At 36.2% G+C, this 16176-nt stretch overlaps 1 protein-coding gene across 1 annotated transcript in view; it reads right to left on the bottom strand.

Moving 5' to 3' along the window:
* LOC106786268 (serine/threonine-protein kinase NLK2) overlaps positions 1–16176 on the bottom strand; it is a 70387-nt gene that overhangs the window by 29235 nt on the left and 24976 nt on the right. The window contains 2 exon segments of the mRNA XM_014747464.1: positions 2712–2767; positions 4040–4169. Coding sequence (XP_014602950.1) covers positions 2712–2767; positions 4040–4169 — 186 coding nt within the window.

Raw genomic sequence — 16176 nt, 5'->3', positions numbered from 1 at the left:
CATTAGCCGATGCATCTCCGTTATTGATGTCAATCTCTCTCACTCTTTCTTTAATAATTATTTTATGATATGATATGATATTAGGAGAATAAAAGATGTGACAAAAAAAAAACAGGAAACGCACCTCGAATAATCTTTCAGTAATCGATATCAATTTTCTCGATGATGCGGGTATTAAGAGCATTACTTACTATGCGGGTCTGTTAACGCTACTACAATATATCCTCCTATATCCTAACAAGTACATGCAAATTAATGCTAACGCTAGCCTTTTTTTTTTTAATCTTTATCTCCAGTAGATTATCGCGAAGATAAATCAAGCTCCGATAAAACTAACCCACCGTTTGTCCTTCCTCGTTGATCTAATTACGTATAGAACAAAAAATAATTTACCATAGCAAAAGAAAAATAAAAGACGAGTGTGAAGTCTATTAATCAATGGAATAATCGATCATGATCGATTGATCAAATCGACTTACAACGGAGATCTCCAAGATGATGATTAAAATGATCTATCGAGGAATAGCAACTTGCTACAAGTTGGTATGGTGAACTCTCGGTAGGAATCATTGGACAAAGTTAAATCTAGGAGAGTTATTGGGATGCAACAGCGTGTCACATAGGTCTACTACTCTCCTGAACAGGTTGCATTAATAATCCGTGATTATGATCGACCCAACGTCGCCAGTAGCAGCAGAGAATTCAACGCATCTAGCAACGTGCATGGTATATTCATTGCGATATAGGAGGAGGAGGAGGAGGAGGAACGACGTCCTTCGTAAGCAGTGTTAGAATTCAGCGAAGCTTCCGCCCTTCTCTCTCTCTCTCTCTCTCTCTCTCTCTTCATACACATATATACATGTATCTATCTCTGTTACACTTATTCTGTTTGCGGTTTCCGCCGGCTGTGGTGGCGAGGACGCAACTCTACGCCCTGATCCTGAGTGGTTCCTTAATTAGAAATCAACCGGTAGCTTATCGGTTAAGTTACTTTTGTGGTCGACCTTAGCGGCATATTTTCAAACGGAAAATTTTCTCTCCATCATATTTGCGCGTATATCTAATTATGCTTACGATCGTTCATTATATTTTTCTCTCGATATAGTTTTCAAATAATCATTTCAACGAAACTAAGAATTGACCCGTAAGGAGAATCAATCTAATACTTAGAAATTCGATTATTGACGATAATTGTTTAAATTTGTTTTATTATTAGTATATAATAATAAAATCATTCGATATTTAAAAAAAATCAAAAAGTATTTTTTTCCACAAACCTCTGTAATATTAACACTTTGAATTCCAATATTTAAATTGAGAAAAGAAACAAATTAGAAGTATAAAGAATAAGACAAATGTTAAAAATTGATCAAACATTTGCAGATATCAACGCTTTTTTATTTCAATATTGACTTATCCAAAAAATCTAAAAAAATGCAAAATAAGAGCAACTAATCGAAACACAGATAGGATTATAATTCGAATAAAGAGAGAAACTGGATAAGAGAGTCAGGTTGCAAGTGAATAATGTTATTGACTCGTGCATGAACTGCGTAATCTAAAAGATGAGATAAGCAGATAAAGAAAGAAAGAAAGGAAGAGATAGAGATACAGAAACGTTTTGAATAAGATGAAGATAAAGATGATGCTGCCGCGAAGTATAATAAGCGGCATTACTAATGATGATTTACGTTGTAACAAGGAGGTCCAATAAAAGGAGAGAGAGAGAAAGAAGACCGGGGAGCTGATTTATCGAACCGGCACGACCGAGATTAACTTCTGGCGAGAATGCATTGAACGATCCCGTTCTCAGAAATGGATCGGTTTCTCCTTGATCGATGGATCAAAGATTCGACCGTTAAGCATATACATTTCCTAAGTTGCCGATAGGAAATCTCGGTAGGTGCTGCTGCTACGTGGCAAAAGTATACTCGATGAAAACTTAATAAGATTTCTAAACAAGAATTGACGTTTATAGGACGTTACAGTTATATACGAAGAATATTAATCGTATGATTAATCGCGCGATCGATAGATCGAGAACTTAGTTTGGTCTTTTATTTATTAAAGGAAAGCAAAGCTCTCGCTAAATTATACGAGCTTTCGACATTCGAGCTCGAAAGAAATAAACGAAAGAGAAGTAAATAAAAAAAACAGGTCGGTATTATCGAAAAGAGATTATTTATGAGGAAAGAAACTTTTTTTCCGCTTGCTGCGATAGGACAAAAGAAGAAGAAGAAGAACAGAAATTGTGTTCTATGGATCGCTTATTTTTTCTTCTCTTTTTATTTCGTCTATTGGTGTAAGAAGAAGCACAGGATGCGACCTATCCGATTACTTTGTACATATTAGTACGCAGTAGAGAAACGTATTACTAGACTAGAGATATCGCGGATCGTTATTATTCACTGTATCTATGTATATACGCGTATGCATGCATGCACATACATTGATCGTTGGAATTCTATTCAATGGATAAACTCCCACACGAAAATAATTTACGTAGTAGCGATACTTCCTTCGCACATTCTAACATTCCACAAATTTTCCACGTCCGTTGTTTATTTACTCGTTTACTTGCTTCCTTGCTTTCTTTCTAACTCCTTCGAAAGAATGAAAAATAAAAAAAAGCATGAGAGGTTTAACAAATTACCTTTCCTCTTGCGAATAAGTTACTCTTCTATTATAAATTAAATGATAGAAAAGGATACATTTCTTGGAAGAAGTCGAGATGCGGTGGTTGCAAGATATCCAGGGCTGAGAGAACCTGAAAATTAACCAGAGAATCAAACTTTTAAGATTTACTTCTTTGATTTTTCCAGTTTTAAAAGTAAAAAACAAAAGGAAGGAAGAAATTTACTCCGAGGGAACATAAAATGATCATTTACTTGGAAATCTACGAGAAACTTATTTCAAATTCTCAATTTGAAATAAACAAAAAATGAAATTTAGAAGTTTGTACTTAAAATTAGCCAATGATTGATTAAACAAATGATTAAAAGTAGTCGCGATATATCGTCGCTGATTTGTTATAGTTTGTCGAAATAGGAAACAGCATGTTGCGTGACTACCCCCCTCTCGTTTAAGAATAATATTGAAGCAATACGAGTAATTATGTGAAATTTTGAATAATGGAAATACACGTGAACAATTCATTTATATCTCGAGTTAATGATAAATTTAGCATTTAATATTTAATCGACTTGCCACCAAATTCAATACGATATCCTATAATCGATGAGATCAAATATTATCTCTATGCATTAAACCGAATTCGTGTATAAAAGTAAAAATAAAAAACAAAATGAAAATTGAGAAAAACAATTAGGGAAGAGGAAATCGGAGAACGTAATAAGATGAGAGTAGATTTCCGATATATAGGTAGCACAATGCAAAAAAAGAACCATAAGAGATAGAAAGAGATGATAGTAAAGCGTGCCGACAGCGGATAATCCAAGAAAAAGGATCGACTCGAGTACCAACACAAACATAACATTGAAGAGAGCAGCCACTCGAAGAGTTAAGGGTTTTGATGCCTTTAAAGAAACTTTCTTCGAACGAAACTCGAATAGACATACGTGCGTGCGCGTGTGTGTATGTGTAGAGATATCCACTCGCGTATTGCCGATACTTAAATCCAAACTCTTTGAAAAATAAATGTACTTTCGTAGTACTACTTGAGAGCTCGACTCGCTAACTTACTGAGAGATTATGATCACGGGAAACATGGAAGAACGAAGAAATAAACGAACGAACAAACGCGACCTCCTAAAGAGGAGGTCCTCCTACTACCGATTCCCTTTTTTACATCTCTTTTTCATACCAAATACAACATCTAGAAAGTCAAACTTTCTACTCCTTCTTTTACTAAGTATTCTCGATCTTTTCCAAGTGCACGACACTTTAACTATATTTCACATAAAGATTTAAACTTATTCAATAATTTGACATTTATATATAGAATTTGAAGGGAAAATAAAATGAAAAAATGAATTGATTTAGCGCGCACCCATACATTAATCTTTAGCATTAAACTCACGTTTTCATGTTTGAAGAAACAGAGCATCTTCAGCTCTCTGAAAACGCGCTTGCTGCTGACGAGGCTTTGAAAGACGTTCGGCAGTTTCTTTAAGGCCACTCTCCTACCATCCCTGGGATCCGTGACAGCCCTGAAACAAATTATTAATTATTAATAAATAGAATTGCAAGATTAATTAAAGTTTATCCATCGATGTAATGCAAAGTGTGTGTTGGATGAGAGAAAGAGAGAGACATTAAATTATTTTAAAATAAATCATTATTCCTAGGAATATTCAATCTCAGTTTGATAATGAAGAGATACCACAGAAATGCGTTTGTTAATAATCGAGGAAAATCACAAAGAGAGAGTGGACAATGTATTATAACATCGAAATCGATGTCTACTAACAGTGATTCGCAGACCCAACGACGAAATAATTATTACTCCTGCAAATTAGCAGGTTTATGGCGGTTCGATTTCATTACTAGAGAAAGAGAGAGAGAGAGAGAGGAGGGGTTGGGAGGGAGAAGGGTCTTTCTCTCATCGTACCACAAACCGTTGGTGGTCATCCAGTTCTCTCGATCTCTACCTTCGCTTTCGTTCGATGACCAATTCCATTTGTCGACCATTCCAGCAATACGAATTCGTGTGTTGTCCAGACAGACGGACAGGCAGACAGATGGACAGGGAGAGAGAGAGAGAGGAAAAGTTGCTAAAATAATTTTGAATTTGAAAAGGGAAAGAGAAATTGCTTTCCGATATTCACCTACACACTCGTAAATCTGGAGACGCGTTTTAAATGACTTTACTCGTTTGGATATGAATTGTTAAAAGTTATCGAATAAAATTGGGAAGACAAAATGAACTTTTTGTCGTATCTATAATTCAAACTTTTGCTCTTGTTTTTTGCATGTTGAAAATAAAAGGAAAAAAATAAAAATAAATATGTGTGTGCGTGTATGTGATATTAATCTACGTCGGATTAACAGTTGCAAGTGGATTTATGTCAAAGGAGATTTAGATTTAGATTTCGAGAAAATACGTGACTATATATGTTACGTGGAGTTCTATACACGTATACGTGTATGCAGATATTACACGTATCGTTATAACGTCGAAAGCAGCAGCAGCCTGATCCGTTTTCGAGGGAAGAAAGTATGTATGCATGTATCGTGGTGGTGGTGCTAGACGCTCGAGTGCACGCGAAAGCTATGAGTTAGTATCCAACGATGATGAAATATGGAACGTGCTGGTTCAATAGGGCCTTCTGCCCAATGGCAAATCTTTTTCAAATCTCTTCATATAAAAAAGGAAAAAGTAGAAATAAATTCAAATCATTATCGAATATAGGAGCCACGCACTTGTGAACGAAAAATATTTTAATTCCCATATAAAAAAAGAAATCATTTTCACTTGATTTTACTACTTCACTACTTCATTTTATTTCGGTAAAGCAATTTTTGGTATTAATTTGTAGTTCTCGCATTGGAATGGTTAATGATGTATTTACCGGTTAGAAATGAAAATTTGTCGCGTGCGACGAAAACGATCGAACTGTCCGAGTAAGCCGGAATTAGAGCGTGCAGCCTTCGATGCATATTCCATATGCGATTCAGGGTCATTCCACTCGAAATTCGTGGCTTCGCTTCCGTGATGTTCAAGCAAAGAGCGTGTGCGAGAGAGAGTACGTTGAACCTTTTCGACGGTCGTCGTACCTTTCTTTTTATCGTCACCCTTTTCGCACACTCAAACGATCTTTTCACTCTCCTTATTTTTCTTTTTTTAAACTCTTCGAGAAAAGAGTTTCTTGCATCGAGATTTGTTCGTTCGTTCGTCGTTCGCTCKTTCGTTCGTTCGTTCATTCCTTGCCCGACAAAACAGCGATATTTTGAAATAGTCAAGCGGTGTGATAAGCTCGACGATTAAATCCCAGACTTTGAACCGAGACTCATTCATTTTTATCTTCCAACGCGTTCTTCTTTACATCGTTTTATTATTTATTATACACTTTCTTTTTATTATTAATTTCTTTCTTCCATTTATTTCAAATCGTTTTAATATGCGCAGTTTAGATCGATTTTGTGCATTGCGTTCACGTTCGGGTGTTTAGGGTTGCGTTTGGAATATCAAAATTCACTCGTCTAATAACAATTGTATGAGAGTATAATTAATCTTCTCATAGTTCTTGCTTAGTCATTGCATTTAGTGGACACAAAGACGATTCTAGGTTTGTATTTATACTTGAAAGGTTTCAAACAGATTAGGTTCGTTCTAATTTAATGCAACTCTCCTCGGGTACCTAAGCTTCGCGTAACAACAAAGCTTCAACGTAAAGATCGATTTAGTCGTCGATAATAATGCTAATTATTTTAATCTAATTTAGTCGCGTTTTTCCTTTTTTTTTCTTTTTTTTTGTTTCTTCAAAGAAGAACAATCTCTTTTCTCGTTTTCTCGTTTGCAAAAAGGAGACATTTTCGTATTGCGATAAGACAAAAGTATCAATCTACAAAGGAGGACATTTAAAACATTGAAATATATCGAACGATATTGAAATTTCAATAAAATGCAGATATATGAATATTTATCGAGGGTAAATAAGTAGAATGTGGCGTGCGTATTATTCGTATACTCCGAGAAGGGAACGAAGATAAAGCTGACGTGCCGTGCTTGCAAACTGCAATCAAAAGAATACAAATTGATAGAGTGTACATGTCATGTACGCGAACGCACACAATATTGAAGCTTTCATCTTGTTACATAGTCACGTATTTAAAATAACAAGAATATCTAACGATAGATCTATAATCGTTCATCAGATAAAAGATTAATTCGAAATAATTTTTTATGTGATAGAATAAAAAAGAAAAAAAAAAAAGAAAATACTTTATACCCGTAGAGAAACATTTCCCATAAAAATATAATATAAGTTTTAAGCTCGTATATATATTGTCGATACTTGAAAAAAAAAAAAAAAAACTCATCTCTTCGTATAAAACGGCAGCTGCATCGAAGGATCTCACCTGCAAAACGCACCTGTCATCCTGGCATTTTCGTTTTATCTTTATTTCGCGATTTCGATCGATTTACGATCGATTTACGATCGATTTACGATCGATTTACGATCGATATTACGATCCACCGAGCTAAAAAGTTCTTCGTCCAAGCGTTTGCGTCAGAGAGGGGGGAAGAAACGAAAAAGAAAAGGAATAATCGTTCGATCGAGATAAAATTTGGCAAAGGTCACGGAGATTCTTTTGGAGAGAAAGAAGAGAGTGACCTTGGGAGGAGTAGAGCAGTACGGCTTCCGCATTGCAAGAGTGGGGAGAAGAAGGTAGCAGCATTGCGAAAGCTTTCCCTTCGATCAATTCGACCGACGAGGATTTTGTCGTTGATGTTATAATTCAAGAAATTCCATTCGAATGATTAAAAAACAATTGATCTGAAATGTAATCGAGAATTTTGTCAACGTCGCGACCTTATTAGATAGGACTTAGTTGGGCTCGTTGGAAGAATAAGAAGACGTTAGTTGGAGAAAGCGTCGTATAAGGGTAAACTCCCTCTCTCGATAGGGAACTAACTAATGAGCCCCGTAATCGATCGTGGTTCCCACTTTCGAAGGACTTCCAAGATCGAAGGAAGATCTCCCTTGTGGGAGAGAACACGCACGCGACGATCCACTCGTGCGTCGATTATAAATTATCCTCTCTAAAACGCATAATCGTCGATTAATAATTAAGAGCCAATGAATGAGGGAGAGGGAAGTTAATCGTCTTGCGCACACATTTTCTTTCTAATTCAAAACGTTGCTACCTAAAGGGATTACAAAATCTCATAGAAATTGTATCCTTTTAACCCTTCAAATCATATTCATATTTACAATTAAGCATTGTGCCAGGTCACTTGCACAGATCAATTTCTTTCCGCTTGTTATCTGTGTTCTCTTGTTATTTAATATAAAAAGGGAATAATCCAAATTCGGATTCGTACAAATAAATGGGATTGCGTGCAGAAAAGGGGGTAGTAAATAATTAGCTGGAAGGATTTGTCAGTGATATCTCGCAAAGGGATTCATTCTTTCGGACGTGTCATGCAGGGTTGGTTATGCGAGGCTTGACCAGGCGTTATGGTGTTTACCCTAGGACAGGATAATTACGTAAATGTTCTCGGTCTTGTCTCTTCTCTCGTCGAAAAGCGGTGTAGAAATAGTCGACGCACATCTAGTAGTTCTGCTCAGACCGCAGTTTCTCCTAGTTAAGTTTAAACTAGTTGGAAGTAAGTTAAGCTTCGGGCTTACTCGTGTAAATACGACTGGCACTTATACCGATGCTAATTCGAGAATCGATGTCGCTGCGCTGTCATAGAAGATAGAAACATCTTTGGTAAGATCCAAACAAAAATCTCTTCAAATATATTCCGAAAATGAATCCAACTAAGTATCTCTTCCTTTGCAACTATTTTTCTGATAATAATTTTGAATTAGGAGAGATTCGATATTAAAAACTAGAACACCAAACTTCCCTACCGTTCATAATTCGTACTCGTGAAAACACCGTGCGCTACGATATTACAAAATATTCCTAAAAAAAAGTGGGAGAAAGCAACAAACTTCTTGTTCATATTTTTTTACTCCCGAATATACAGCATAGTTTAATATTAGAAAAAAAGTGAACCACCAACTGTTCCAGTTGAAAACAAAAAGTATCAAAAGTAAGTATTAGGTTGTCCCATAAGTTCCTTCCTTTTTTTGTTTGGAAAAAAAATTGTGATTGTAGGGTCGCGCTCGTGTCATTTTTGTACATGTTTGCATTTAATGTGAAAATATTATAGTGAATTAGGTGATAAGAATAAAGGCATCTCTACTTTTTGAACTTGTTAGAAACCTTGGTAAAATTTGACTTTCTCGTGTTAGTGAGCAAAAGAAAGAGATAAGTAAAACATGCACACGAAGAAAAGTAGAGAAGAGTCTTAAATAAACTCCCCGGTGAAACGATGGTAGAGAGAGAGAGAGCGTAGAGTACTAAACAAGTTGGCTCCCCTGTTGAAGGGGGAAACGTTGAGAAGGGAGTAAGGAGAGGAAGTCATTAGCTACATTTTAGCTTCGTTTCGTTTTAATTTCGAAGGAACTACGTACCGGAAGAGTAAATACTAACCACCACCGGTAGTGGTGGTATAGGATCGTTAGTGTAAATGTTGGAAAATTAGAAAAATTAGAAAAATAAATAATAAACAAAAAAGAAAACTAAAATATTAATTATAAGGAAATAATTTTGTTTGCGAAATATAAAATCGCGAGCATGGTAGGCGGTAGTAAACGAAAATGTTTAGCCCGTCGCCTCGAAAATTTATTCAAATAATTGCTGAAAGTTGAACAAGGATTTAAACGAATGCAATCAAATGAAATATGGTTTGGTCTTGTATATTTAAAGGGTTTGTTTAGAAAAAAATATTGAACGAAAAAGAGGGGATTTAAAAATAGGAACGTTCGCGTTGATAGAACACGGGCCAAGTTTCGACGAAAAGGAAACCAAGACACGACTCGTGACTTCTGGCCTGTGTGATAGAAACGACGACACGAGTGTTTCGAGACGAACCAATCGATACGATTTGAGGTCGACCTGATAACCTTTGCTAACGGAACCTCTTTGAGGGCGTTACGGAGAGATGTCACCTGTGTATGAACACTACTCGCTCGTTATGGATCAACGATTATGGAACAAAGAAAATTAATTGGACGTTTGTAAAAAAAAAAAAAAAAAAAAAAAAAAAAAAAAAAAAAAAGAAGAAAAAAAGTATAGCATTCGTATCATTATCTCGACGCGTTTCGATTCTCTTTTTCCAACCCCTTTGGCTGGGTTCTACCTCCCTTTCTCTCATCTCATAGTTTACGTCTGGGAATTGTGATCAATAAATCAAATATTTCTCATAGAAAATAATTTGAGTATCTTTAAAATTTACAATTTTGTTTGAACAATAATTTGGTCCCAATCTAAAATGGTGCGGCGATCTTTTTCTTTTTTTCTCATTTTATCAAGAGACGCTTATCGTTCTTCCAGCTCGCGTGTCAATCATATAGTTGAATTTATCACGCAACGATGCTCACGCACATCTCGTCTATACGTATACACGCGTATTCGTGGCGTATAATATGATATAAAAATTGCGTATATTTATTAACAAAAAAAAGCCTGAATAAGCTCTTTAAATAAATCGATACAAGGAAGATCTTTTATTTTATACATGGTAAACGATAATTACAAGTTCACGAAACAACGGACACATAATTTGATATTGGATAATATCAAACAAAAAAAAAACAAAAAAAGAAAAAATATATATGGTAAATAGACCACCACCACACCACCGTCATGTAAATTGGACCATTAAACGTCCATTACATTGAACGAACGAACAAACGAACTCGGTTACAACGGTTGACACTTTGAAGGCATTGTTGCTACGCTTTGAAAGCACCGTATCGCGTAAACTCGAAAACTAGTTTGCGAAACGATCGACCGATTCGTGATCTCGCGAAAAGGTTGATTGGCCGATCGATGAGTCCAAAGGGAGTCCAAAGTCCTTACTTCCTTTAAATTCAATTTTATATAAAAAAAAATGTCCTACGTGTAGGAGGGCTGAAAAGTTACGAGTCCAGTATGCGAACGGGTTAATATTGAAGATGACTGTATAAATAAAAGAAAAAAGATGTAAGCGGTGGGGTTGTGCTCGTCGATCTCATTCGCAGCTGTTGGTGCGCAGATGGCGAGGATCTTTGTCTTTCTCTCACATTTGGTATCCGCCTATATGCGTGCACATGCAACTGCAGCTTGCATATATCGCGCGGTCTGCATTAAGCGTCCTTTCACGACGAGCACACGATGCACCCAGGAACGGAAGGAGGAGGAGGAAGAGAGGGTGCGCTACTTCTTGATGCGTTTCGTCCACACCGACGGAACGCCAAATGATACTTCAACCCGTCTTTGCAATTATCGAACGAGACTTTCTCGTATGCCGTGTGTTACAACATTATTTGCACAAAAAAAAGAAAGAGAGAGAGAGAAAGAGGGGAATAGATAGGATACATGCACGAGGGAACCCCATTGCAATTTCACGCTCTCTTCAAAATAAAAGTCCGTGTATCACACCCACGCGTGTGTGTGTATACAAAATTATGATGAACTTTTGCATCGTAATTCATAATACATTTTTTTCACTTTTAACAGGTAAAACATTTCATCCAAACATCTTCATGATTAATATAAGTTATATAATTTTCCATTTCTTGTCGTTTTAAAAGGACAAAGCGTCTAATACATAACCCTGTGTAGGAGAAATTAATGTTTATATAATTTATCGATAAAAAAAATAAAATAAAATGAGAGGAAGAGGTGAAAGAGAATGGGAAGTCGCCGATAGTAAAAAGAAAGTATTATACTAAAAAGTTAAAGCACCATCGCAAAAATCTCACTTAGAAGTGTAAAGCAGGTTTAATGTCCCTTCTCGATGAACCCCTATACAAGCTCTAAACGATCGCGAAAAGGGGGAGGCCGGTGGGAACTCTCTTTTTAAAGTTAATGAGACTTAGAACTTGACTTTTCATATATCGGTTTGCCAAGGAAACATTCAAAACACCCATTTTTATTAACATCCTCTTACTATTATCATAAAATAAAATGAACAGAACGTGGACAGAAAAAGAAAAGAAGGGTGAAAAAAGGAATAGAATGTATGGAGAAACGAAAAAGAGATAAAAACGAAGAGCGAGATAGTTCGATCTAATCCCAACAAACGAACGAATAGATCGTTCGTTTCCGGAAACGATTTTTCACTAACGTCAACTACCGGAAGACGCTCGATCTTCGGCCGACATCCAAAAGAGACTGCAGGAAAAGAGTCCTACGGAAACGTGCCAGTTCTCCAAATGCAGGAAAAAAATTGGCGCAACAGGTCCTCTTTCCGTTTGCCTCTCATAATTCTAATACAATTGTATCCCGACAAAAAGAAAGAAACAAAAAAAAAACACGCGTAATTAATTGAAAACAATTGTTCGAGCAAAACTGGAATGTCTGGGAAATGCATCATAAGGTAAACAAGCCATTTAATTAATAACAAACAACTCATTGATACAGAATAAACTCGATTAGGAAAACAAAAAGGTGCACAGGCAACGCGTTAAACAACGAAGTATCTATGTACATACAATACATCCCGTTGAAATTTGGAGATAACCGATGTTGTACCAAGTTAGAAGATCAACATTTAATCGTGCGGTACTGGTTAAATGTCGCGAATCCACGCTCGATTTCGCGGGAATCATTGGAACCGGCGGCTAAGGGGGAGGGGGGCTGGAGGCTTCAAGTTAGTCGTTCGAATCTAAACTTCCATCATAAATCATCATCGAGCATGCTTGTCCGACTCGACAAGTTTGTATAAGCCTTCTACTCTCTCTCTCTCTCTCTCTCTCGTTTATGTTGTTTATCGTCTATGTGTGTCCAACGCAAACTATATAGCTTTTTGGTTCGGCTGTACATGTACATATACACAATTCCCCATCTCGTAATTCTCTTGGCCTTTGTCGCATTCGATGTTCGCGATCCGTTCTAACCAACTAGCGAATTCGATCGTGCTTTGCTTTATGGGGGCCACCGCTGGCAGGCTGGCTGTCTGGCTTGCAGGTTGGCGGGCTTGCAGGTTGGCGGGCTTGCTGATTGGCGGGCTTGCTGGTTGGCGGGCTTGCTGGTTGGCGGCTCGAGGAGAAATGACTTTGCTAGCTTTGGGAGGAAGGTTCGATGAAGCTGCCAATTGCGTTGCTATTTGATCCCCCTGCATTTGTACGTCGCCGCAAACCCAACAGTTATGGTTTGTCTCTTTGTAATTGCATCGTAGGACGTTTTAGGTAGAACCCGGCAGTAGTCGGTGCATTCGATACACTACTACGCGTTTGCTTATCTCGCGATACCAGATGATGCGTGATGCTCGGCTGAATTTTGTTATGAACGTTTAGTCGATTTCAATGAATGCTTACTTTTTAAATCAAAGTTTACGTTCGCGTAAGCACGAATTCATTTTCATCGATGCGGGACTTAATCGCGAGATTTTTCAACAGCGTTCAAATAATTCCAAACTAAATGAATGATACGAGAGAAATTTGTCACGAATACGCTCTACCGTAGATACGTACAAATACACATGTAAAAAGTATATGCAATATATATGTGCAAAGGGTAAACGTAAAAAGGGCGTGTTTATCGGGGCATCAAAATGACGCATCACTGCCGTCGATCTCATCCGTATTATCCAGAAGCCGCAGTAATTTCGTGCGGTGACCTCCTTTTCCCTTGAGTTCTCGATTCTCCGACTTTCGATAACTTTCCATTTAAAATGCAAAATAAAAATATTTCAAAAGTCATATTTACTCATCTCTTCACACTTTTCGTATCCTCGCCCCCCCCTCCCGTGTTTTGTGAACCATGCAACACGTAATTAGTGAAAAAGAAAAAAAAAACAAATCCAAAGTACAAATGAAACTTTCCAAGTTAACTCGTGTCCTCCTTTGTATATGAAATATTTTGTAAAAAATATTCTTCTAATATATTTAAAATTAATAAATAAATAATATGAACAAAAATATAATATTTTGTCGAGTGAATATACGAATAAGTTGAAGAGTAATCGAGAAACAATAGTGGCCCACATTATGTGCAGCGTTTGATCTTCGACTCTCATCCTCGACCTAATTAGCATGAACAATAACCGGTCTTCTTAAGTGATTGATTCTAGTGTCGAGTAGACATCAGCACATATTTAGGATCATCTTCAAATTTTTGACTTCATTATTATTATTAATATTATTATTTTGTTCTTCTTTTCCTTCTTCTTCTTCTTCTTCTTCTTCTTCTTCTTCTTATCATTCGAACCATTGCGTAACAATATCGAATTACTAAATACATGGAAATACATGTTGGTATAATATATTCCAATGATGAGAAATATCAAATAGATTAAACGGGTCGATCCAGCACGTTTCTAGTATTTCACCAGACAACATCAAAGGGATATAGGCTTCGCAAGATGGTTGGACCACTAAACCGAACGTATTATAGCACGTTTGATCACTGGAATCTCGTTACAAAGGATATATCGACGATCACTATTGAATCCCAAGTCGATAACCATCATTGAAAATCGAGATATCCTATTCTACCCCTAAACTCCTATGGCTTCTGTTTTGGATAAACAAAATTCGAATGTATAAATATCCTAGGATAATAAATATTAAAAGAATCACTTTTAATATTATATATTTGAGCCTGTATTATAAAATAAAAAAGAGAATATATATGTCTGTAATGGATGCACCAATGGAATTGTAGAGTTTTAATTAGAATAATTATAGTTCTCATAACAGTTGTAAGCATCCGGATAAGACAAGAATCAATGTGAAGAAGCTCTCGACTTTTCCGAGCAAATATATTTGAACAACTCTCAAGCTAATCAGGTTCAGCCGAATCCTCGTACCATTTTATCAGAGCTTTCCTTGACCACATAAACACCCTTGGTGTTGGAAACTGTTCCGAAGAGGTTTACGAGGGCCTTACGGCCATCTCTCCAGTCCTTCGAAGATCCGTCGAAGATCCTTCGAGAAGCTATGCGGTTTGAGGCTATGGAAAACGATTTCAGGGCTCTTCTTCCCTTAGGTAATCAAATACAAATGGCTCTTTCCGAGTTTACTTCGGGAAACAAATTCTCCCTGTCCATCTAATTTGCATACAACATTTATTATCAAGGACAAAAATATTGTTATCATTAATTTTAAGCTTACACTTTGAAATGAATCCAACTTTTATTTGACTAAATAATTCGTAGATATTATTCGGAATGTCGTTATTGGTCAAGTTGATTTATCTGATGGCAAACGATCATTTTGTCCCACGGTGACTAGACTCTTTCGAAGCAAAACGACGAGATAAACATTCATACATGCATGCATGCATGGCATGCATAGACGCGATCGCGAATTTACTCCAAACTCCACCTGTCCCCAAGGGTTTTCTGCTTTTGATTCGTTTAAAGCCGCCATTATGGATGCAAACTGGACACGTTGATTTACGATTAAAAATCACTTCTTTCAACTAGGTAGAAAGTTGTGCAACGTACTTTTGAAAAGGTGAAAATATATTTGGTTGGAGGAGAGGGGTTTAATTGCAATTTCAATATGGATTGAACAAAATATCTGATCCAATAGTAACGAGGACGAATTTATTTTCAAATGACACTTGACGATCGATTTTATAAAAAGGATAATATTCGTTTGTCATCCTTGTCAAGTTGTACGATACTTTTGCAGTGAAATCAATTTTCAATAATCAAAGGATCGTCATTTTTAATCACGACTAGAGTTACTTCGTATTTTTATTTTTAGAAATAAATGCAATAGTAATCATAAATGGAAATTATCAAATGTTGAACCATGTTTATAATGAAAATTGTAAGCAAATGGATATTGAGAAAAAAAACAAAAAAAAACGTCTAAATAAGTTTCGATGATATTATAGATGTGTTATACGGTGGAATAAATTTTGATCGAAGGCAATGCGAGACCGATACCAATAAAGTTTCGATTGATCGAAACTGACATATACCAATATAGTCGGTTGGATGATGCTATGCTAAAACGGATTAACCCACATACCGAAAAGTCACATTCGTTGCACGTACCATTCAGTTGAGAATGCATCTTTTACTGTTATTCATGCATTGAAAAAAAAAAAAAAATAAAGAAATGAAAATAAAATTAAAAACGGATGCTGATGATCCAATTGTACGGGGTAATATAAGTCCCGTTTTTTAAGATTGAAAATTATTTTTTGTAAAACTGTGCTCTATATTTAATGGTATCAAACAACAAAACAAATAATTTTGTAAATATTCGAGCGTTTTTACTATGCGATACTGTTTTATATCAAATAAAATTAAATGAAAATTTATGATTCAAACATAAATCGGAATATTCAATTATCGACAAAAATAAAATAGGATTTTTATATAGGCAAATATCGTGTTCGGTATTACATAAAAGTGTAATAACAATAACGCAATTTAATATTGCTCTAAGGATTACACGAACTTTCGAAACTTGGAAAGATAGGCGTGCAAAA

This window comes from Polistes canadensis, unplaced genomic scaffold, assembly GCF_001313835.1.
Source record: "Polistes canadensis isolate GaletaPanama2010 unplaced genomic scaffold, ASM131383v1 scaffold_70, whole genome shotgun sequence".
Lineage (NCBI taxonomy): Eukaryota > Metazoa > Arthropoda > Insecta > Hymenoptera > Vespidae > Polistes > Polistes canadensis.
The sequence above is the reverse complement of the archived record's forward strand: the minus strand, read 5'-3'. Positions and strand labels throughout refer to the sequence as shown.